This window comes from Protopterus annectens, chromosome 1.part0, assembly GCF_019279795.1.
Source record: "Protopterus annectens isolate FY-2018-M chromosome 1.part0, PAN1.0, whole genome shotgun sequence".
NCBI lineage: Eukaryota > Metazoa > Chordata > Ceratodontiformes > Protopteridae > Protopterus > Protopterus annectens.
In genome coordinates this window covers 613810314-613834345 of record NC_056725.1, presented here as the reverse complement: position 1 = coordinate 613834345, position 24032 = coordinate 613810314, and the positions used below count along the sequence as shown (strand labels likewise).

At 41.4% G+C, this 24032-nt stretch overlaps 1 protein-coding gene across 1 annotated transcript in view; it reads left to right on the top strand.

The window, feature by feature from the left end:
• Positions 1–24032, top strand: part of TRERF1 (transcriptional regulating factor 1) — a 1546663-nt gene that overhangs the window by 1274942 nt on the left and 247689 nt on the right. The window contains exon 14 of the mRNA XM_044060332.1: positions 856–1059. Coding sequence (XP_043916267.1) covers positions 856–1059 — 204 coding nt within the window. The remainder of the gene's footprint in view (positions 1–855; positions 1060–24032) is intronic.

Sequence of the window (24032 nt, the reverse complement as noted above, 5' to 3'; positions counted from 1 at the left end):
AATGTTTTAAAATAGTCCTACTGCTATAACATCTCCTACTCTGTGTATGTTACATTGTCATGGCTAAAGGCAATACATTGTACACTAGCGTTAAGTTAGTAAATGCTGGCAAAAGCTCAAAATGATAAACTTCGTTAAGTTGTTAAGATAACAAGTGGGAGGAGTCCCAAAAACAACGCTCCCAATAAAGGAAGCTATCTTTTTCTGTATGAATTACGATAATTGTGAAAAAATAAAATAAATAACTTCAAAACGTTTTTTCCTGTTACTGTGTATAGCCGAGTTGGTCTTCGTTTTTTCACGTATTAAATGTATTGTTGAACACTGAGAATAATTGCTTTTATGTTGTTGAAGGGCATGTTATGTAATATGCATGAACCCCAGAAATACCATTTTCAAAACTGTAGCTCATAGTATGTAACATAAGTTTTCAAGATGTAGTAGAGTTTTCTTCTTTTCTGATGGACTGTTGTAGGATGGGAAAAGGTGTAGAATTTTAAAAAGCAAGTATGTCAAAAACATAAGATAGGGCAACACTGGCTTCGTGCAAATAGCAGTTCCACAAGTCAGTGATTTGCAACTTTTAAGAGATTTTTGTAATGCTACAGTCAGCAGAAATGCTTCTCTTCTTTTGCTCATTTTTTCATACTTCACAAAGAAATGTGTTTTGACTGCACTAGCTGTAGAGTACATTGGGTAAACTGTGGCTGCAAACCAGATACCTGATTCTCTTAACTAATTTCCTTAAATTAAAGTGAATGTAGCATTGTCAATAGTAGTATTATTTCATTATGCTATCTCGTTAGTTTTTTTGCCGTATAATTAAACCAATTTTGTGTCATTAATACATGACAGGTGTGTAATGTTGATGAGGGTTTGGAAGATGATGAGCCTGAAGTTGAGAGAAAATCAGAAAAAGACAATGAGTGTAGAGCACAGAAGTCTTCAGACCTGCTACCTTCTGCTCTAGAACTACCTTATGAGGCAGAATCTCAACACCATATTGTACCTCCTGCCCCAGTAGCATCATTTGTATGTGAAATGCCAAATTGTGGTGGAGTAAGTATTTTTTATCTTAAACACTTTTGAGAGGAAACATGATAACATGTCAACAAATGAATTTAGATTTTTTGTTTGTGTGTTTTTATACTAATTTCCAAAATGTACAATACCTATCTCAGATGAAAGTGAATGTTTTGAAGAGAATGATTAAGAAAAAAATTGAGTCAAAGATCTGCATTCAGTTCATCAGCTCTTAACACATCTGGGAAGCAGCTGTCAAAGTTGGAGCTTGTTATCGCAAGGCATCCTAAGTACTCTCAACTATGACAAAGCTAGCAAAAAGGAATGAGTTCTTAACAAGGCAGTTCCTTAGGCCTCTGAGATTTATGACTTCTTGTGTGCTAACAGTTCCTAATGCCAGGCTTCAAGTAAGATCCAGCTGTTTACTGACAAATCTTTACATCAAGATACTGTAGCAATCAGAGGCCACTCCTCCTTGTGAAGTTTCTGTTCCTATCTGTTAGTTCTCCTCAGTGGTCAGCTTAAAGGCTGGTGTTGAGGTGAGGCTGAATACTGATCCACATACACCTGAACTGACATATTTAGGGTTATGCACACCTGCTGACGTTCTGATATCTTACCCACAGCTGTCAGTGTTGGGCACCTTGATATTGAGCTTGCCATCAGCATCAGTACTTTCGGTGTTGATGTCATTAACATGGGGGTAACTTCAGTCCTGGGGCTCAGTCTTGGTGAAGGTGCTGTTGTTGTTGTAGGTATTGGCCTATTTTCCTGGACTGTTGCAGATGTTGCTGAGGTCAGCTTTTCAGCCTTCAGGTTTGAAGACCCAAGTTTTATCGTCAGGGGAGAATAGTGGTTTGACCGGGATGGTTGGGGTCAGTCTCTCAGGTTCAGTTCAGGAGCCAGTCCTTTCAGTTCTAACATCAGCCCCAGCTGAGATTTTCTGCTACATCAGAGAAGCTGGAAGGAGCAGACTGTATTAATTTTATGAAAGCAGAAGTAAGCAACTGGACTGGTATTCCACAGCAGGATTCATTAATTAAAAGGGCACTTTGAGTTTATGCTCCAATCCTGGCCATGAGAAAGCAGCCAAGACCTGTATTAGTAAAGCAGCAGTCATACCAGCAGAAAAGTTGATCCTGACAAACTGTAACAGGAGGGAAAGTATTAAAAACTGGAGACAGTTGTCCTAAGAATATTTTTTCCTTTAGGAACAAAGTAATTTTTGATGCAGAGCATGCTAAGGATATACAAAGGTTTCTCCAACAAAAAGTAGACCATCAAACAGAAGGAGACTGTGCTTCACATTCTTCTTATAATAAAGTTCATAGAGAGATTTTGCCAGTGAAATCTTTTCCAGAGTTCCAAAGGAAAATACTTGAGAGACGATAAAAAGCATGAGACTTGACTAGAAGAATCGGGGGTATCTTGGACTTGAACCAGAGTTTGGGATTGAGAGATGGAGATGCACAGGAAGAAGACCAACAGCACTAAATTAGTGAATAAATGTGAGATTATAAACATACAGTCACATTTGTGAAATATGCCTCTACAAAAAAGTGGAAAGGGTGGACTGTTGTTGACTTTGTTAAAGTTGTGGGGGACCAAAAAGCATACACCCACATGTCAATAATGTTTAGAAGAACACTAAAGGAAAAGGAGGAAAAATTAACTGTAAGTAAAACATTTTTGTTCTTAATATTGATGATAAAGATACTAAAGTAAACAAATGCCTTTTTTCATCTTTTTTTAGTTTTAAGAAACATGGGCATTACAATGTAAAAAAACAAAAAACAAAGAAAGGCTAAATAAAAGCATGTTTAAGTTAATATGCTGTAATCTTGGAGTGTAAAAGTGCACAGATTATAATACATGTAGAGCTGTTATGTTGTATCTTACATTTATAAGGTGGATGCCTGAATCAAGGCTCTTGGCTTAATCTTATAACAAGTTTTGTTGTGTAAGCAAGTAGATAAGAGCACACATAATGTAATAAAAAGTTGTCCTTTATCAAATAAATGTTCAGTGTGAATTGAGACGTCTGCAGCTGAGGACAGCTGTACATTGTTTTTATGTTTGCATGGAGACAAGCTTAATGATAGGCAGTAAAAGACAGAGCACTTTTTAAGGCTAAAATGTTAATATTTTCTGAAACAATATAAGCTGTTTTTCACATCTGGGAGGGGAGTAAGGATAAAAGAAGAACAGGCAGCAATTAGTGTAAGCAGGAGAACAGGATGTTACATGCTTCTTAGCATGGATAACCTTAATTTTAGGTTAGGCAATGTGTGTGTGTGCAGCTGTCGATTTGGAACAATTGTTCCTATCAGGAATTATAAACGTCACTATTTGAAGATGTACATAGTCTTGTGTGCTTGATTTAAGTTAATAGGCTATGGTGCTGCTCTGGGGGGTGTTTTTGAGGGTTTTCATTAAAACAAAAAGTCTTGTAAAATTTGGCATAGATTCAAATGTAGATGACAAAAAGCAGCTGCATAAAGGATCAGCCTGCCAAACATTAGTGGGTGCATGTAACAAAAAAACTGAAAATAAACATTTAAAAAAGTTGTCATCTGTAATGGGTGGGTATAATAACTTCTTATCATAATGGCTGCAATCTCCATATTATTTCTGAATGTGAATGGTCTCATGGGTATTGACAAAATAAGAGTATTGGAGTATATTAAGAAATGCTGAGGACGAATAGCAGTGCTGCAGGAGACACATATGGAAAGAAGTGAACATGTGTATTTGATAAAGAAAGGATTTCAGGATGGATATTCAGAAGAATATAAGGGACAAAGGAAAAGGAGATTACTTATACTAATTGCTAGAGGAGCCTCAATGGTGAGAGAACAGGAAAAACAAGATAATAATGCAAGATTTGTGGTAGTAAGGGGTTACTGACAAGGGAAGAGGATTACACTGGCATGTGTTTATATTCCACCTAAAACTCCTTTTATGGAGCTTAAGCAAATTTTGGAAGAAATAATTAGCTCAGGTTGGGAATGGAACTTGATTTGCAACAGTGAGGCTATATTTGGGGGACCTAGAAGGGAAGGAAAAATATAACAAAAGAAGGTAGATTTCTGAAGAAATGTATTAAAATATTTGGCATGTAAGACATGAATTCTGTTGTAGGAACTCAAAGAGAATTTACATATTTTCCCCAAGGTATAATAACTTGGCTAGACTAGACAGAAATTATATTTCACAGAAACATATGCAATTATTTGAAAACTTCAACACACATCCAATAACTGTTTAAGCTCATGGAGTAATAACAACTATGATAAAAATGCAGGGTAATGAAGTAAAAATGAGATACTGGTGCTCCCTTACCTACCCATTAAAAAAGAGGGATGTGTAATGGAAATTACTCAAAAGTTCTTAAAGAAGATAGAAATTTCTTCAGAATGTGTTAATAGTGAGTGGGATAAAATGAAAGTGGAATTTAAAAATAGGTTAGAAGTAAAAGAAACAGGGATATTGTTAAGAATTAAAAAGGATTATTTAGAGGGGCTGACAAAAGATAAAGTATTGCAGAATAAGGGGAATCTCACAGAAAAAGAAGAAGCACAACTGTGGAGTGCTAAAGAGAAAATAAAGGAGTATCTGGATAATGTGCATGAGTTTAGAAAGATTGCTTTTAAGAAACTGTTTTGATAATAACTCCAGAGCACATAAACTTTTAGCACAATGACTTAGGCAACACAAAGTAGAAAGGATCATTCCCAAACGTATGGAGCCTATAGCAATTTATGTAATATTGGATTGATGATAATTGTACAGAAGAATATATGTGATATATATTGTTTGAAACTATGAACATGTTAATATGGTTTATTTTCTTTTACATACATTTTTATTTGCCTATGTCATAAGTGATAATTCAATAAAGGTATTAAAAAGACATGTATTTTCTGAATAATAATAAAGGTCTAATATTTTGCTTTACTGTGTCTGACTGTTATCAGTGATTTACCAGAAAATCAGATGAGTAAAGTGCAAATTAAATGTGGCAAAATCAGGCACAATTGAAAAATATGCACTCACACATATACATAGATACACACACACACACACACACACACACACACACACACACACACACACACACACACACACACACACACTCTCTCTCTTAAATACTTGAATTACATGCTTCCTAACATGTTGGCCTGGCTTACTGGCTGAAAAAAATCACTTATTCGCATTTTCCTGCCCATTAGTAGACAACTACTGAACCCATCTTGCTTCCCGGATATGACTGGCTATTGAAAATATTTTTTGGACAGTGCCCATTCTCATATCTTCCTCCTTTATTGACAGTGTGTGTAAGACAGACTCACTCCCTGCTTGTTAATATAGCAAACCACAGCCTAGAGAAAGGGAGTTTTGAAAGGCCTAGAGAGTAAGAACTCACTTCATCTCTAAAATGCTTACATGTACACTGGTCACTGATTGTGACCATACTCAGGCTATCTTGACAGTGTCCTTCAACTGAAGGCAAAGGTAGCCGTGCTGGCAGACACTACATGTGTGGGGACTACAACAGGAATGTCTAGAGTTAAGTTCAAGTGAAGTTTGCAAATCTTTACTGCTTTTACCAGTTGCAACATGGGATTTGCCAGCTGGCGATACTGAACTTTTATGGTCCACTGCAATACTCTCATGTAATACTTAGCATCTGAAACCATGTAAATAGGTGCTGCCATCAGTCCCAAGGCTTTATGGCACTAAGAAGCAGGAAATGAATGGGCTTGTGAGATCTGATTCACAAGATTTTTTAAGGCTGGGGATGCATCAAGGGCAGCTCATGGTACTGACTGCTGGGCTGCACCCCCTCCCCATTCAAAAAAAGAAGAGAACTGACAGTATTTTTTGTAAGCTAATATTTTCAGTTTGACCTGCATATTCAAAATAACATAAAAAAGGCTCACCAAAAATTGAGTGCTCTACAGATATTAAAACTTCCTTAGCAACACCACCAAAACCACTCTTGCAACTAACTGCCTCCTCTCATCTGTCTTATACAGTGTATCCATCTTAATCAATCTTCAGGCTACAGTTAAAAATAAGCTGGAAGCATGCTATAATAATGCTGCAAAATTTGTCACCAACAAACAATACCACAGTCACTACTGTAGTGCACTTAAGGCTGAACTGGCTCAAAGTACCTCACCACTTATATTATATACAGCTTATCTCCACACACATTATTCACAAATCCGATGACTCCCTTGCTTTTACTCCTGTTTGCCACTCTTATCATCCTAATAGACTTTTTTGTTGTCTTTCGGCTTTTTCCCGGTAAGGGGTTGCCACAGCGGAACTCCGGTCCGCTAATGATTGGCAGTAGATTTTTACAAAACACTGAGGTGCCAACTTGACGCCCAACCTTCAACGAAGGCATGCCCATTTACTTTGATTTAATTAGCAACATCTTCTCAGCACAGATTAACCTCACAAATTCTCTGGCCAAATGCTCTGCTCATACTCTTGTCACTAAAAATGAAATTCTATTCCTCTGCAAATTAGATTTACTTTTAACCTCTCCAACTTCAAATTACTAGTAGAAGACTACCTAAATAGAACATAGCTCTGCTCCTAAAGTATCCCAGGCTGAACTAATCCCTCCCTCTTTCCATCATCAGCATGCGTTGACTATGTTCAGAGAGAAGGAATTAGTAAAATAAATTTCTTAGACAAAGATTAAATATATTTTTGCCTAGGCTGTAGTATCTTGTCATCTGTGTTCTAAAGAGTGTACTCAGTATGTTAAATGTCATCTGTGTGAATTGCAGCTTGTGAATACTTTATCTATTGACAGTGTTCTTTATCCGCTTATTGTAGCTGTCCAAGTATTTGCATTGTGTATATATAGGTTAACACTCTAAGAACTGAAGCTGAATTTTTACTTAGTTAATATGTCATTCTTCTGTATTAGATGTTGTAATAGTTTTATTTAACTGTAACCGTATTATGTCAGCGTGGAGCTTTTCTCTCCAGGCCTCTGCTGAAAATGGATCTTATCACACTCAAACTTTTCCAGTAAATAAATGTCAAATAAATAAATAAAATCTGCCTTTTTTCTCAGGACACACAGAACTTCATAAATGCGTATGCATGGAGTTCTGACCTCTGAGTAAGAAAAAGGAAAAAAGTCGGCATATTTTTTTTTTTTTTTTCTGGTCTGTTTTCAAAACAATTCAGCTTGAGGCTTTCTAAATTCAGTCCCACCAATCCATACTTCTTTTTAGGACATCGGAGACGTCACTCAACAATTGCTTCACTGGGCTGCTGCATGATACAGTGAGCAGCTCATTCTATTGGCATGGACTGTCTCAGTTGGCCCCTCAGTCAGTCTTTCATGGGGAAGCTCTTTCGTCACTGCAAGAACCCTGTTTGAAACATGTTTGCCTCCCTATCAGGTGTTAAATACAGCAGCTTCTGCTCTTTCAACTCTCATTCAGGTGAACATCCCAGGGATGCTGTCTATCAAAAATGGCTGTCAGGGCTTCTTTTTGCTTTTCCCCATTTCCACCAATCCCAAAATGTATTCAAAAAGCCAGACCTACCAAGGTCAGGGTCATTCTAATAGCCCCGTTATGACTTTGACAGGTTTGTTTACATTTGCTTTGGCTTTATCTTCTGGACAAGCATTTACACCTGAAGTCCTCAAAACCCTTTTGACTCACCTGTCCAGCAAACGTCATCCAGACTTTCACTTACTGTATTTTACATCATTGTTTTAGTCCACTTTCATTAAAGGCCAGGGACCCTTCTTACCTTGGCATGGTGGTGCAGTTCTGTACTTTTGCCAAGAGACCCAACAACAGAAAATTGTATCAATGTAAATGGATATGTTCATTTGGTAGGCTGTTAGAAAAGGCTTACCTCTCTTTACTAATTCTTTGCCACCTCTACTAGATTGAGTGTCACAATTTTTTTTATACTGGATTAAGTTATCCTTCTATCAGAGTGAACCTAACCATGATTTCTGACTACCACCAAGGGGCTAATTCTTTGTCTCCTGCCCCCTTGAAAGTTTGTAAGGCCTTCCTTGGAGGTGCTTTTCTTATCCTTCCTTCAGTCAGGGATCCTGCCCAACTTTGGAATCTGTACTTTGTGTCAGAAAAATTTTGAACCAGTCACATAGCTGGAGTTGAAATATTTTTTGGAAAACTTTCATAAGGATAATGTGTCCTTGTGACCAATCCCATTTTTGTGCATAAGGTGACTTCTACACAGAGCAGACAGTAGTGAAGTAAACCTAGGAATTTTTGTTCTTTAGTCTGTGACCCATAAACAGTTTGAACCAGCATCAGACCACTGCCTTGCTGTGGAATATTTTTGTATTCCATTAAAGTTAAGTGATTTTCTTGGTAACCATTTGAAATGTCGGGACCAGATAGAGCAAGTTTCCAAAGTATGGAGAAAATTGGATTTACATATACTAAGTCTGAGATGCCATTTCTCAGAATATTCCATTTTCTCTGAGGTATGGCAATTTTGCAGTTGGTATATATAAGTTCAGAGGCATGGGGGGCTTGCCTACCCCTTCAAAAAAATAAGTTTAAAGGAGAAGAGCAATTTTCAAATTTTGCTCTTATCCAGTGTTTTCTTTTTTTGGAGTTTCAACACTTGCCATTCCAAGTGTTGACATTTTAATAGGGAGCTGATTTTGTTACTGATCTGCAAGTTCTTCATTAAGTGATTTACAGTTTTTGCACTTCAGCCATTTTGTCCATTTGACTGTGCATATATATGACCTGAAAAAATATGCTGGGACTCCAGTTTCCATGAAAAAAAGTTTTAAACTCTGTATTAGTATACTGCAGACAGTTGTTTGGCTTAACAATGTTTGATTTAAGTTGGTATTATCCGAACAGTGGAAACCCTTAGACAGTTCAGTGAAGGTTCTGTTCACTCAGCAATAACCAGTCTCTTGCCAGCTTGTGACCACCCCCCACCACCACCACCACCACCGCGCTGCTCCCTGCTGACTCTCCAGATCTCATTGCAGAGACAGTTTCACTGTAGCAATAGCGCCAAACCAGCTTGAGTATTATGGGTTTTCTTATCTACTTTTTTGAGAAAAGATAAGTTAATTTATCTATTATTTTATCAATGGTAGTTTTTCTAGTCATTAATAATTTTCGGCAGTACTGTAGCCCAGAACAATGTCCTTTTCAGTTTATATTTTCTCCCCTTAAACCCCTTCCCTATTAAAAGAATTAAAAAGCGAGCAAAGATATATCCTTCCTTTCTCTCTTCCTGAAGATCATTCAGACATTTAGGTAATTGTGTGTTTTATAGTACTTAGGTTTTCCTGTGGATTGGTTAGGTTATTAGGATATTGTGTTGTTGCTTTTAGTTCCTAGATTAGACAATGGAAATCCTGCTCCTAGATCCGCAATTTGCTGTGTATTGTTTGTTTGCCTTGGGGGTTGGGCATCTAGTTGCCAACTGTTCCATATGCAAACATTTTAGCTCCAGAAATCTCCTGTACAGGAGGAACCTTGTACTTAAAAGACTGCAAAAGAAAAAAAAAGCCTTAAGAAAAAGGAGAGATTGATAAAGAACCTGAGATGGAACTTTCCCAAAGACACGAGAAGAAGAAGAAATGGAGGATCAAAAACTGTGAGCCTTCCATACTTGAAAAGCTCTCCCCAGCTAAGGTTTCCAGGATTTCCGCTACTTCTCCATCCCACCAGAACTTTCAGTGATCTCCACTCCTGTACATCCTGCCTCTGTATCATGACAGTTTTCCATGAGGAATACAGACCCTGCTCTGAGGAAGACGGTAACAAGCTTCTTCTCAGTGCAGGAGTTGTCCTGCTTTATGTCTTCTAGACCAGTATTAGCTGCTTCCTCCTGCTCCTCAAGATTTCTTTGAAGCCCTATCCAGCTTGATAGGGACCAGATGATGTCAGTTTTTGTGAAGGCTCCGCTTTTAGTGTTCTCTATTTACCCTCAGTGCCTAGAGGAAAAAGAGATCCCATAGGAGGTTTACAGGTCCTCACATCCAGTAGCCTCAGTAGTACCCCAATAAAACAAGTTAATAGATATGGTCTATTCTAGAGCCCGGAGAGAGTCAGACATTATAGAACTTGACCCCTCTCCCCCTCAAATCAGACAGAGTGTTTCAGCCCAACCCCAACCCCACCCTCAAATCAGGCAGAGTTTTCCAGACCCTCCACCCCCACCCCGGAAGTATAGGCCCCACTGTAAGAAACCTTTTATGGATTCTCCAAGAAGTAGGGCCCAGAGGAAGTTCAACCCTTTCATCCATCTAGCAAAGAGTCTCAGGTGATGGATAGGCTGAAGAGTGTATATTTGCATTGAGTAATTTATAATCAGGGCATTAAATTGCTTGCAGCATATAACTAGATTTCATAAGGACCTGACGAATAAGGCTATAGAAACTCGAAGCTATGGCGCACTGAGGATCTCTGCAACAGTTGGAGACCCAAATGGCCACCAACTCCATCACTTTGTTGTCTATGATATTGTTACCTAACACAGCAGGTGAAGCAGCTAGATTGGTGGGTTCAGGCATCTCAGTGTGGCGTGAGGCCTGGCTTCACTTAACTGGAATGACAGAACACTTTAAGGAGGCATTCATCAATGTCCTATTTGACAGATCATCCTTGTTTGGGCAGAAGGTGAAAGGTTACTTATAACAAAATGAATGAGAGGGCAGATGCTCACAGCTGTTGGGGGTCAGGTTTTCAGCCCAGCAAAGATCCTTTCAGAGGAATCAGAACGTTACCAAGAACCTCTGGTTTTGCAAATCTTAAGTCTCACAGCCCCAGAATCATCAGCTTTTCTAAAGAGGTCCTGTAGCTGAAGGAGCTTCTATGGTCCACACAAGGAAAGGTTTTGCGGCTCCTGTTCCTGACATAGGCAGTATCAACCTTAAACCATTGCCCAACTCTCCAACGCTGGAGGCAGTCAGGGATATCTGTCCCTGGTCCCTTTTACATTGCTGTTCATCATGCAAGACAGTTGCATTAGGAAAATAATATCGGGTGGGGTCTACTCAATACAACTGTTAACAGAGCCTAAATACCAACTCTCCCATCCATGTACAATACAACCCCATCAGAAAAGGGTGGCGGAACAGGAGATGACATTCCTCTTTCAAATGAGAGTCATCCAGGAAGTCTTACCAGACCAGGGAGGATCCAGATTTTACTAAAGGTTCTTCTTAGTGCCCAAAAAGACTCAAGACTTCAGACCCATCTTAGACCTCGGCCATCTAAACCAATACATGAAGGAAGAGTCATTCTGGATGGTCACTGTGCAATTCATCCTGCTATGCTTGCAAGCAAAAGACTGGACATACTGTTTGGAGCATGAGGACACTCACCCACATATCAGTATAGTAAGACTGAACAGGAATTTGCTGTGGTTCCAGGCACTTACATGCATCTTCTGGGAATAAACATTTTCCCTTACCTAGACTTTTAGTTCAGTGCTACTGCTACAATGGACAAAAACAAGTTTAGCAAGACAGTACTAAATTCAGTTATGCCTGTCCTTGGGAATTCAGTAAACCTACTAAAATCGCAACTGCAACCTTCTCAGTTCCTGATATTCATAGGTTGCCAGTCAGACACAACAAAGCAGTTAACTATCATATAACTGAGTAGAAGATTTGCAATTATTCAGGCAGTAAGGTGTCTCATACAGAACCCAATCCTCAGATGCCACAATGTTTCTGAGAGTACTAGGCCTTATGGCAGCATCCATTCAAGCTGTTCCTTGTAACAAAATGCACTTGAGAGTACTAATGTGGACACCTAGAGTCCAGTATGACTAAGTTACTAACCTAATGACAAAAATGATAAAATTGTCAAAAGCCTGCAAGCAACACTTGTCCTGGTGGACAATTCCAGACAACTCCAGATAACCTTGCCTCTGAAACTCCATTTGTCCAGCCAATACCCACAACCATGGATGCATTCTTAATGGAATGGGTGGCATTACTTGAACAGGACAGTCCAAGGGACATCAACAGTAACTGTATTATAGGTGAGAAATGTCTTCCTAGCATCGCAGGTCCTCCAACACCCCCTTGACTAAGGTGCAGACTTTATCCAGTCTTAACAGTGTAGCAGTGGTATGATACATCAGCAAGTAGGAAGGAACCCATTCTTATTTCTTACCCACTTTGTGAAGAAGCTGTATGGGTATGGGTATAGGCTGTATCTTCACAATACTTTCTCAAAGCAGTGCACATCATAGGGACAAACACCAGTGTAATAGCAGATAGGATAAGCAGAAAGAGTTTGTTCCCTCATGAACGATCTCTCAGCAGTTCAGTAACTCACATAATCTTCTGCAAATCAGGAGTTCTTTGGTGCAGTCTTTTTGCTATACTTTCCAAAGCAAGATACAACAGCTTCTTCTCCATTGTACCTTATTAGAGATTTCCCCAAGAGACACATTAACCCATATTTGTCACCCATGGCTCCTGTATGCATTCTCCCCATTATACCCATCATATCTAGATGCCTTCAGAAAGCCAGGATATATAAGGGTAAGGTCATTCTCATAGCCGTCTTTGCGCACATCAGATTTGGTTCTGCCTGTTATGTCTTCATCTCAGAAGAAGAGCCCCCCTTCTTTTCCCAAGGCATCCTTAGTTTTTGCCTCACATATCCAGCCAGCCTCATCTGGACATTCAGACCTTTTGATGAATTGCATGATTTTTCCAGTTCCAATAACAGCCAGGGATCCGTTCCTCCCAGCAAATATGAAGGATTTACTTATAACCTCTCAAAAATCTTCAACAAGGAAAATGTACAGAGGAAGATAGACCAAGTTCTCCATATGGGTAGGCAAGCATAACATTGATACTTTTCAGGCTCCTATTCCTCTGTTTTAATCCTTTCTGTGAGAACTCTTTCAAAAGGGAACTAGAATGATTCCATCAATGTACATTTGGCAGCAGTTTTCTACTTTCATGTAGGATTTCATTATTCTTCATTATCTTTGTAAAGCTTTTCTGAAAGAAATACTTTATCCCAGACCACCAACACATCTCCTCTCTCTCCTGGGTTCAGACTTTCATTCTAAAAAAATTTACTTTACTTCCTTTTGAGCCTGTCTGTACAACTGATCTGAAGATTTTGTCATGGAAAACCCTCTTCCTTGATGCAATCACTTCAGCTAGAAGAATTTAAGAGTTGCATGCACTATTTTCCAAATATCCTTATCTGGTATTTCACAAAGGCTGTGAATATCTAAGGACTAATCCCTAAATCCCTACTATACGCCAGAAGTTGTGATACATGCCAGTTTGAATCAATCAGCTCACTTACCAGTATTTGTTTCCAATTTTTCAAATATAGATTTCACTGCTTAGATGTACAGAGACAACTTAGATTCTGTCTCAAAAAGAGCAAAGATTTAGAAAAGATGATTAACTGTTGAGTTTCTTCTCTAGAAAGGAAAAAGGCCAAAAAGTAACAAACTGCCATTAGCAAAATGGTTGTTAGATTCTGTCACATTCTGCTATTCTTCCAGCAACAGATCCTTCAGATCTAGGGCACTGTTTGTCAAAGCTCAGACTACTTCTACAGCATTCCTTAGAAACTTACTCCAGGATGAAACTTGTGCTGCATCCACATGGTCTGCCTTGCATACTTTTGCACATCACTACAGTCTGAATACTTAGTCTAGATCTGCAGCCGCCTTTGGGGCTTCCACTTTCCAAGGTATTTTGTTTTACTACTTCCAAAGGTGTACTGTGTAAAGTTTCCTAATGTGAGGATAATACCATTCTAAATACTTAAGTTATGTTCTTACCAGAACAATAGATTTAGTTGGTATTTTTCTGGACACTAGAAACAGCCAGCCCACCTATCCCCCAGCCAAATTTCAATCTTGAAGGGACTCTGAGGAGCTCCAGTGGCCTCTAATTATTTCACACTTTTGACATTTTCCTGATAAGATTCATTTGTTAGCATTTCCAGTTATGCTTGCTTCAGGAAGGCATCCCTCAGTTTAGAGAGCCAGCAAAGTGAGGGAATGGGAGGGACTCAAACCGGAAAGGAAATGATTGTTGCCAAGTGTAGGGCTTTTTTGGTGACCAGTCCAAGGCTTTTCAGTACCCTTTACAATATCTACTGAATTTGATGTTCTGGTAAGTACATAATGTACATGAATCCCACATTTTACCAATATGACATTCAGTGCAGTAATTGCAGAATGATTTGTGGTTATCTATCAGTTTCACAAGTTCATGAAACTTTTTTCATACTGGAAGAAATATCTGCCAGTTTTACTCCATACCTTTCATAGAATTAAGTAAGACATCATGTTTTTTGTGGATTTGTTGTGAAAGGCATTAAACTTAACAGAGATTTGAAGTACATGATGTGATGTTTTCAGTCTCGCCTTTATTCTCACTGATGGGTCAGATCCGATCCATCAGATCATTTTTAGCCATTTTCCAAGCTCGAGGTCTTCAGCAAAACTTGTGGGCCTCCTTCTTTACCCATAAAGCACCCCCCTAGCTTCCCCAGATCTTGTTTGCCTGACAGTGAATAGGTTATTTAGCAGCTCTGGGCTAAGTGTTTTCATATTTCTGTTCTTAGTACTATAGTTTTTCTGACCTTCCATAGTTTTAAAAACCCTTTTCTTAATCTAATACCCTTAAATGAGTGTTTGTGAGTCTTTTTCTCCTTTTACTTAGTTGTTAATGTACGTTTAAGTTAGAGGTCATATAACTAATGTCTGTTTAAATTAGAGGAAGTACTTTTCCCACCTTTTCTATCATTTAAAAAGAAAAATCTCTCTCTTTCCTTTCAGTTTTTCAGTCCGTTTGAGTTAGAGGACTGTTCCGAGTGTTTTTGTGTGTGTGTGTGTGCTGTGTTCCTCTTATTCTTCTTCTGTTATTTTTCGAGTTTCAGGTATGTCTCAAAAGCAAGAAGGGAAGCTTTTGGGCTTCAAAAAATGTGAGAAATATGGAAAAAAGATGCCCCTTTGTGATTCGCACACCTTATGTGTGTATTGCTTGGGGCCTCTTCATTTACAGGAATCATGCTCCATCTGCCATGGATGGAGTGCAAGAATACACTTATTCTAAAAGGTCCAATTAAGACCCCTTTTTCTGAGGCTATATTACCAGAATTTTCTTGCTCAGCAAAATCTGACAAGTTGGATAAGCTACAAAAACGAGCTTCTTCGGAGCCGAGATCCTCTTTGGAGCAGAAGCAGAAAGCTCCCAAGCTGTCGACTCCAGAGGAAATAACGGAGCAGACAACTCAAGTCAGATCCAAGGCTTCTTCGGAGCAACAAGAAACCTCTGCTCCGAAGTCGACCATATCTTCTGAGTTTAGATATAGGAGCCGATCACCTTCCCTGGAACCAGTCCACTCTTGGCTCCCATCACCTTTTCTATCAAGATCAAGGTCAGCTACCCTCTCTACCTGGTCTACCAGGAGACTTTCTGATGAAGATGTGGATAGGGTGGTGGAGAGACTGTTAAAGACACTGGCCTTAGCCAAATTATTGTTGGATCCGAGCCCAAAGAAATTGGATCAGACACATCCTTCCCACTTGCACCTGCTCCTCCTCCGATCCATCCTTTGGCTGTGGAGCTGGGAGATTCTGACATCCAGGTTGTGTTTGTATAGTGTCTGGGACCCGTAGTCCCTTCAGATCAGCCATCTGCCCTGAGTATTTCTGCCCAGTCAGAGCAATAGACCTCTGGGTGCCAACACTCTCCGGTCGGGTCCGCAGAGCCAGTTCGGATCTCAACAGATCAAACTCTGCCTCTGGGGGCCTTGGCACACGTGATTTCAGCTCCTACCTCTGCTTTGGAACCTCTGTCTGCTGCTCCAGAGGTTCCATTGGCTCCAACCACGCGTTTGTTGATCCGGGGAGTTCTTCGAAGCAGGGGCAGCCTGCCTTTGAAGTTAAGAGGAGGGTTCTGACTACCTCTCAGTCTGCAACACAATCTCCCTCAGATCTTCCTCCCAGTTCTCTCCAGGTGTCTTTGTTTTCTCACCCACCCTCTCCACAGGTCCCCAGAGACACTAGGTCTCAGGATGTCCAGCACGGGACTCCCCCTTCTGAAACCTCCCAAGAATATCCCACTATGGAGGTCCCTCAGAAGAGGACATGCAAGAGGAAGCATCTTGACTCCCCAGAGGAGTCCATCACATGTGGTACCAACCTCGATAAAACAGAAGGGTTCCCACAGTTACCTCCTGAAGATGTCTCTTTTGGAGACATCCTGGAAATCTTAAAAGCAGAGAGGTGACTGGCAGTCCACCTTTCCTTCGGCCGAGTAGTCGGTTTACCTGTAGGCCTTTGGGTCTCACTCTTCAACCTCTTGGGTGACCCCTCCTTCGATCAGCTTATTGAATTAATCTCTCAGAAGGCTTGGGAGACCTCAGACACCATATAGCCTACTCCTAGGAGGTCAAATAAATATATTACAGCCCTTAAGGACAAGAACTTTTTGACAAAAGGTGTAGCATTTGATGCCATGGTTGTGCGGCGGCCACTGAAAAGGAGCTTTCTGAGACCAGTTCCTCTATCCATCCTCCAAATAAGGATTCCAGGGCCATGGCTAGGTATGGGAAGCATGTCTTTTCGAAAGCAAACTTTACTTTACGGTCACTGAATTGTCTTACCCACTTCACTAGATTGCAGGGAGACCTGTTAAAGGAACTGTCAGACTGTCTCCAAGGAGCTGTAGCTGATGCAGCGGCAGATAAAGTCAATGCTCAGCTCACCACCCTAAATTCAGTTGTTAACTTGTCAATGAGGCTCATATCTTATGCAGCAGATGGAATGAGTAGGGCAGCGGGTTCAGACATCTCTCCAAGAAGGCAGGGCTGGATGCATCTTTGCAGTTTCACGGAGTCCATCAAGTCTACCTTTGTGAATGCCCCTTTTGACGGCTTTCTCTTTTTGGGCCTAAAGTAAAGGAAACTCTCGCCAGGTGTGAACAAGAAGGTGAGACCTTCTCTGCCATTTGAGTAAGTTTTTCTACACCTACTACACTATTTCCCAAAGGTCAGAGAGGAAGTGGGAAGAGGTGTTCAGAAAATCTCAGAGATCTTTCCAAGACACACAGGGTGAAAGTTCCCTTAGAAGTGGGGGGGGGGGGCAGTAATGGAAGACGCTGCCCTCGTGGCAGGGGAGACCTGCAAAATCAGGGCTCCAGAGAATCATTCTTTAGTAGACCCTTCCAGCACTCCTGAAGGAGTGCCCAATTGCTCACCTCTGGAGGCAGTCAAGAGTCGATTGTCTGTACACCACGAAAACTGGCAAAGGATAACAAATGACAAAGGGGTGCAGAACAAAATATCCAGAGGATGTATCATTCCTTTCTCCTTCGCTGCTCCCGTAAACAAGTCAGTTCCAGACGTTCCACCCAGTCAAAATGAACAAGCAACATTAGAAATCCAGAAGTTGCTAAGAAAGAGTCATCCAAGAAGTCCCCGCAGACCAGAGAAAACCTGGAACTTAATCAAGATTATTTTTAGTTCCAAAGAAAACAGGGGACTGGAGACCCATTTTGGACTTCAGCAATCTAAACAAGTCTGTAAAAAAGACCAAGTTCCAGATGGTGACACTGCACTCGACACTTCCATTCCTGGAAAAAGACAATTGGATGTGCTCTGTAGACCTTCAGGATGTGTGCTACCACATTCGAATGGAAAGGCGATCCAGGAGGTTCTTGCACTTTCAGCTGGGAGCCAGTCACTTCCAGTTTTGAGCTGTGCCCTTTGGTCTCACTACAACCCCCAGAGTGTTCACCAATTGCATGGCAATAGTGGTGGCTCACCTAAGACGCAGAGTATTCTGCATGTTTCCATGACTGGATGACTGGCCCATAACCGCCCCAACTAGGTGTCTTCTGCTACAAGCCAGGGACTACACCCTAGAACTATGTTCCTCCATAGGTATTACCGTAAACTATGAAAAATCTGGTCTAGAGCCATGTCAAAGGTTAGTCTTCATAGGAGCAGAGAAAAAAACATTTCTATACTACTAGCAAGACTCCCACAAGACAGTGTAGATGATCTCCACCATTATGTAAGACTTTTAATCAGAAAGACACGAGCCTCTGCAAAACTGGTTCTTCAGGTACTGGGGAAGATGCCTGCGTCAACAGTAGTCATTCCCCTAGCATCTTCATATGAGAATACTTCAATGGTTACTTTCCACACAATGGTCAATCTTGGAACTTCCAGTGTCTCACAAAATTATGATAACCAAGACTTGCAAAAAGGATCTCCAATGGTGGATTTATTCCCCAGTAGTATCTCAAGGCTGTCACTTCACCCCCCCTCAACCCCAGGCCACAGTGACCACGGACGCTTCCCAGATAAGGTGGGGGGGGGGGCATTATCTAGGGAAGAAAGTCCAAGGCATCTGGCAGGAACATGAGGCTCACTTGCACATAAACATCCTATAGATGAGGGAGGTGCTTTTAGCGTTGCAAACATTTCAAGACACTCTCCCTCTAGGAACAATAGCAATCCAGTTGGACATGTCTGTAATCAGGTACATAAACAAACCGTGGGAACCAGATCTTACCCCATTGTTGGGAAGCTCTGAGGATCTGGCAGTGGGCTTCCAACTGCCTTCTGATAGCAATGCACATCCCAGGGAAATGCAACATGATTGCAGACAAATTGAGCAGGGCCATACTAGGGCCACACAACTGGTCCCTCAATCAGAAAGTTACGAAAGAAATCTTCCGGAAATGAGGCCAGCCTTGCCGAGATCTCTCTGCATTGCCCACCAATGCCAAATGCAACGACTACTTTGCCCAAGGGATGCACTTGTTCATGATTGGCCAGCTGGACTTCTTTATGCCTTTCCTCCTATCCTTCTAATTCCCAAGTTTTTGCAGGAAAGCAAGTTTGTTGGAGACAACAATAATCCTGATTGCCCGCTATTGGCCTCATCAAATCTGGTTCCCCTTTCTTCAGTTTCATCTTCAGGATGAACCATGGATTCTGGACCCTGCTCCAGACCTTCTGACTCACCCGTCAGGGAGAGTTCATCCCAACCTGGACAATCTTAAGCTAACAGCTTGGCTGCTCCAGTTCCCTTGATCTCCAGGTTTCCTCTCATTTCCTCTTCAGTCAAACAAATGGCAGAGATTTGTTACATGGGACAACAGTAATCAGATAGACCCCTTTTCTGTGCCTATACATTCTATTCTAGAATTTTTGGCAAAACTTTTCAATGAAAGAGCTGCTGCAGCCACTATTAGAGTCCAGTTGGCAGCAATTTCCAATTTCCATATAGGAGAAAATGGTTCTGGAATCATGTCGCACAGACTTTGTAAAGCTTTTTTGAAAGGAACTACTATGATAAGACCACCATATAAAAATCCAGCACCCCCCTGGGATCTCAATTTCATTTTGTCTTAACATCATCTGTCCCCCCTTTCAACCATCTGCAACATGTGACTTGAAATATGGCTCCTGGAAAACACTCCTTTTAGTGGGTATTACTTCAGCCAGAAAAGTTTCTGAATTACAAGCTTTTTCAGCCAAGGCCCCATACCTATTTTTTCATAAAGACTGAGTTTCTTTATGCACTAATCTCTCTTTTCTACCGAAGGTTGTGTCGGAAAGTAACCTCAACCAATCTATAGAGCTGCCAGTTCATAGGTAGGTACTAGGCTATCGGCCCAAGTGTCTAAGTAAGCCTAGCCAACAAGGTTCCCTGGCTTATGCCACTCAATTAAAGTTAATTTCCTGTGCCCCTGTCGAGCAGAGCCACAGAAGTGATCCTGGGGTGTATTTCCTATTTCCCATCCACTCATCAAGATTTTTCTTAGAGTGCTAATGAGGATCTTTGCTTGACATAGATGGGTAGCTTGTTCCAGAGTATAGGAAGTCTCTGGGACAGGAATCTATCCCTCCAGCATGTCCTGTTTATTGTGGTGACAAGGTTTAGGTCCCTAGAGCATGTAGCTCGGAGAGATTGGGATTTCTTTAGGTGTAGCATGTCCAGCAGCTCTGGGTTTAACATAGCTTTACATGTTATTCAAAGATCTCCTCGGAGTAGGCGATATGCTACAGAGTAAAGCTGGAGTTTTTTGAGACGGTCAGTGTAGGACATCTGTTTGAGGCCAGTAATCCTCTTTGTGAGGTACTTCTGTGGCCTTTCCAGCTGCTGCAGATGTCTTGTGAGGTACATTCCAAAAGGGGCGTTGTACTCTATAATGGGTCTAATAAGTGCTGTGTAGAGGGGAACAATGACCTTTTTTTCCTGGATGAGAACCCTTTTGTGATAAGGTGTGCCACATAGAAGGATTTCCTGACTACTGTGGCGATGTGATTATCAAAGGAGAGAGTACTGTCCACCTGGGTCCCAAGGTCTCTTATCACACATTCGGTGTTAAGTAGACTGCCGTTTATGTGGTAGTTCATGGGTACAGAGTTTTTACATAAAGGGGATGACAATGCACTCTTTGGCATTCAGCTTGAGGCCATGCCTCTGACACCAGGCATCTGTCTGAGTGAGGCCCTTCTGTAGGATGTCCACATCATTTGGGGAGTCGACTATGGCTCTAGTTTGCAGGCATCTGCGAACTTCGTTAGCCAGAGGCCTTCTGTGTTAGCCTGTACTTCAGAGAAGTAGACGAACAGGAGAGCTCCCAGGACTCAACCCTGTGGTATTCCACTTGTCACTGGCTTGAAGTCAGATTTGGAGTCTGCAACGTTTGCAGTGTGAGTTCTGTAAGCGAGCCAGGTGGCAACCCATCTTGTGACGTAGGGATTTATACCTAGGTTAGTGAGTTTAGCTATAATTCCAGAATGGGTTATGGTGTCGAAAGCCTTGGCGAGGTCAAGATAGCCTGTTGTGAACCACCTTACCCTCGTCTACGGCTTTGGTGACTGCCTCAAAGAAGTCAATCAGGTTCAGAAGGCATGATCTGCCTTTCACAAACCTGAACTGGGTGGGGTCCAGAGTTTGGAGGTTATCGATGTCTTTGTTTATGAGTTCCATGATGATACGTTCCATGGCCTTGCAGACCAGGCTCGTCAGGCTAATAGGACAATAGTTTCCAGGATCAGTGATGGCTCCCCCTTTGTGGAGCGGGATAACTGTTGCTGTGTGCCATTCAGTGGGCACAAAGCCTGACTTGAGACTATGATTGAACATGGTGCTTAGGTGGGGAGCCAGTTCTTTCTGAAGTTCGTGTAAAATGCAGTCTGGGATGTTGTCCAGTCCCATGGATGCAGTGTTTTTGGTTTTAGGGAGTGGAGCTTTTACCTGCATAAAGCTTTGGAAGATTTTATAAGGAATCTCAGCTTCTTACTGAGGCTGACCAGGGAGCTCCTCTACTCATGGGATTTTACTCTCTTTTGCAACAGTTTCTTCCTTCTGTTGTACAGTTTGTTTATGGCAGGGGACCACCAGATTGGCTTCCTTTTTTTGGAGGATAGCGTCTTGGTTCTGTTTGGGATAGTACGATCCATGCACTCGTATAAGTGCTTATAGAGTGCATTTATGTAGGATTCAGTAGTCGTAACTGTATTGTCCATCTGCATGGGTGTCATGAAGTTTGCCACTTCTGTCTTAAGAAGCATGAAGTTGGCTTTGGAGAAATTTTTTACTGTGGTTTCCTTAATGGTGGGTGGGGGCAGGATGCGGATATCTAGGGTGATTATCTTATGGTCGGATCTGAGCAATGAAGAGTTGACTTCAATTGTGGAACACCAGTCACTCATTTTGGTAATGACTAGGTCTTGGATATTGTTGCCCCTGGTGGGGGTGTGGATAAGTTGATCCAGGGCATTGGAATTTATGAATTCCAGAAAGCCTTGAGCAAAGGAGTTGGTACATGAGTAGTTTTCCCAGTTAATGGTGGGGTAGTTGAAATCGCCCATTATTAGGGTGTTTGGTTGAACCCTAATATTTTCTAGTATACCAAGAAAAAAGGAGTTGGAATCCTGGGGCATGGTGGGGGATCTGTAGCAAGCTACAATTTGGATTGCAGTTTTGCCCAGAGTTAGTTGCACTTGGATAACCTCGGATGCATTATGCTGCGCAACTAGCCTGGAGGTGTGGATATCCTTAATGAATATGGACACACCTCCGCCTTTGGTGTTCTGGTCCAGGTTAGATGGCCGAAAAGTGTGGTATGAGTTATAGCCTGGTAATGCAGGGGTGCTCTCTAGAGCCTTGAACCAGGTTTTAATCACTGCACAGATATCAATGTTCTCCATTTTAAGGAGTGCCTCGAGTGAGTGCATTGAGGTTTAGACTTCTAGCACTGAGTAGCATTACCCTCAGTTTTTGCTTGCCTGTTCCTGTTATGGTGGTGAATTTGTCATTTGAACCTTGCCTAAAAAAAAGGCACTATAGGGGCAGCAAGGCCCTTAGCCAGTATCCGGAATCCCAGGGGCGACAGATGCAGGCCATCTCTGGCAAAGCATCGTGGTCTGTCGACCATGTCGTCCCAGGCAAACAGATACTGGATCCCCTTAGAATGACACCAGAAGCTTCGCCAATTGTTGAAGTCAATCATTTTGTCCTTGTACTGCGGTATCATTCTGGGCGATGGCAGGATGCTACTCAGGGCTGGGATCATATCTGCCTGGGCTACAAGATTGGAGAGCTCTTCCATGTCATCCAGGTAGGTACATCTCAGGTCATTCACGCCAGCATGGACAATGACAGAGTCATATTTGTACTTGTAGTGGAGTGACCTGAGTACGTGGGTTATGTGGCAGATCCTGGCACCCGACAGGCAGCTGACAGTAACCTTCTCCTTGTTTAGCCTGGTGAGTGGGACATCAGTGTGCCTGACTATAGAGTCACCTATGACTAGTGTGTTGGGTACATTGTTTTGCTTTATGACCTGTGGTTTATTTGCACACTGAGTCTGTGGGCTATGTATCATTTGGGTTGTGCTGGCGGGGGGGTGGAGGTTGCTTTCCTTTCTGCTTTGGAGGTCTCTGTTGCTTTAGCAGATTATTATTGAGAGCCTCTGTGAATGTTTTTGTGTTTCTATGTGTGGAGTTTGGTGGTGTAGGTTTAGTGTGACTATGTGATGAGTGTGGTGTGGTGCAAGTGTTTACCTTCTCCTCTTGACTGTCAAGTTCAGCCTTGGTTGGAGAGAGCTTTACCTCCAGTTTGGTTAGATAAGTGCATCTCTCACAGGTTGTGTTGGGTGGTAGGAGGAGAGGGTTGTCTGGCTACATTGCCCCAAGATGCCCAGATTCATCATATAGACAGGAGAGAACACTGGGAGCTGACCCTTGGACATGCCTGAATAGAAAACTACTTTCCTGCGAGGAAAGCGAGTATAAGAGCTGTTTTTCTCTAAGCAAGAGAGGAAAGTAAGTACAAAAACTGTTTTCCTCTAGGTGGCTTATTTAGTGCTAACAGCAAGTTCTGAACAAGTGCTGAGCACGAATAAGCAAATTCAAGTGCTAAAACTAAGAATTTGTACCTGGATCTTGTGGTAGATAGGCTACCTGTTTTCTTCCCAACCTTCCAAAATAAAGGAGAATATTCACTGCATCTCCTAGATGTTCATAGGCAGTTACATTTCTACTTAAATAGAACCTGTGAAATTAGAAAGTCAGATCAGCTCTTCGTCTGTTATTCTGATAATAAAAAAGGTCAACCAGTCACAAAAGTCACTTTATCTAAATAGCTTACAGTATGTGTATCTTACATTTATAATTAAAAAAAGACCACTTCTAAATACTATTAAAGCTCACTCCATAAGGTGTGTATCCACGTCTGCAGCTTTTAAAGCTAGATTACCACTGGATATCATCTGTACTAAGCAACTTGGGCAAAACTTCATACCTTTATTACTCATTACAAAGTGAATTTGGCCTCTAGGAGTAGAGCCTCTTTCAGTTCTATGGTTCTGAGGAATATTCTCCCATGCTTTACAAACACAAGGTGCAGGGTTTGAATCTCACAAGGGATAATTGGCTAGGCTTAAAATGGCTCGCAAGGGCAGTTAGCTTAGTATTAATCTGTGAACT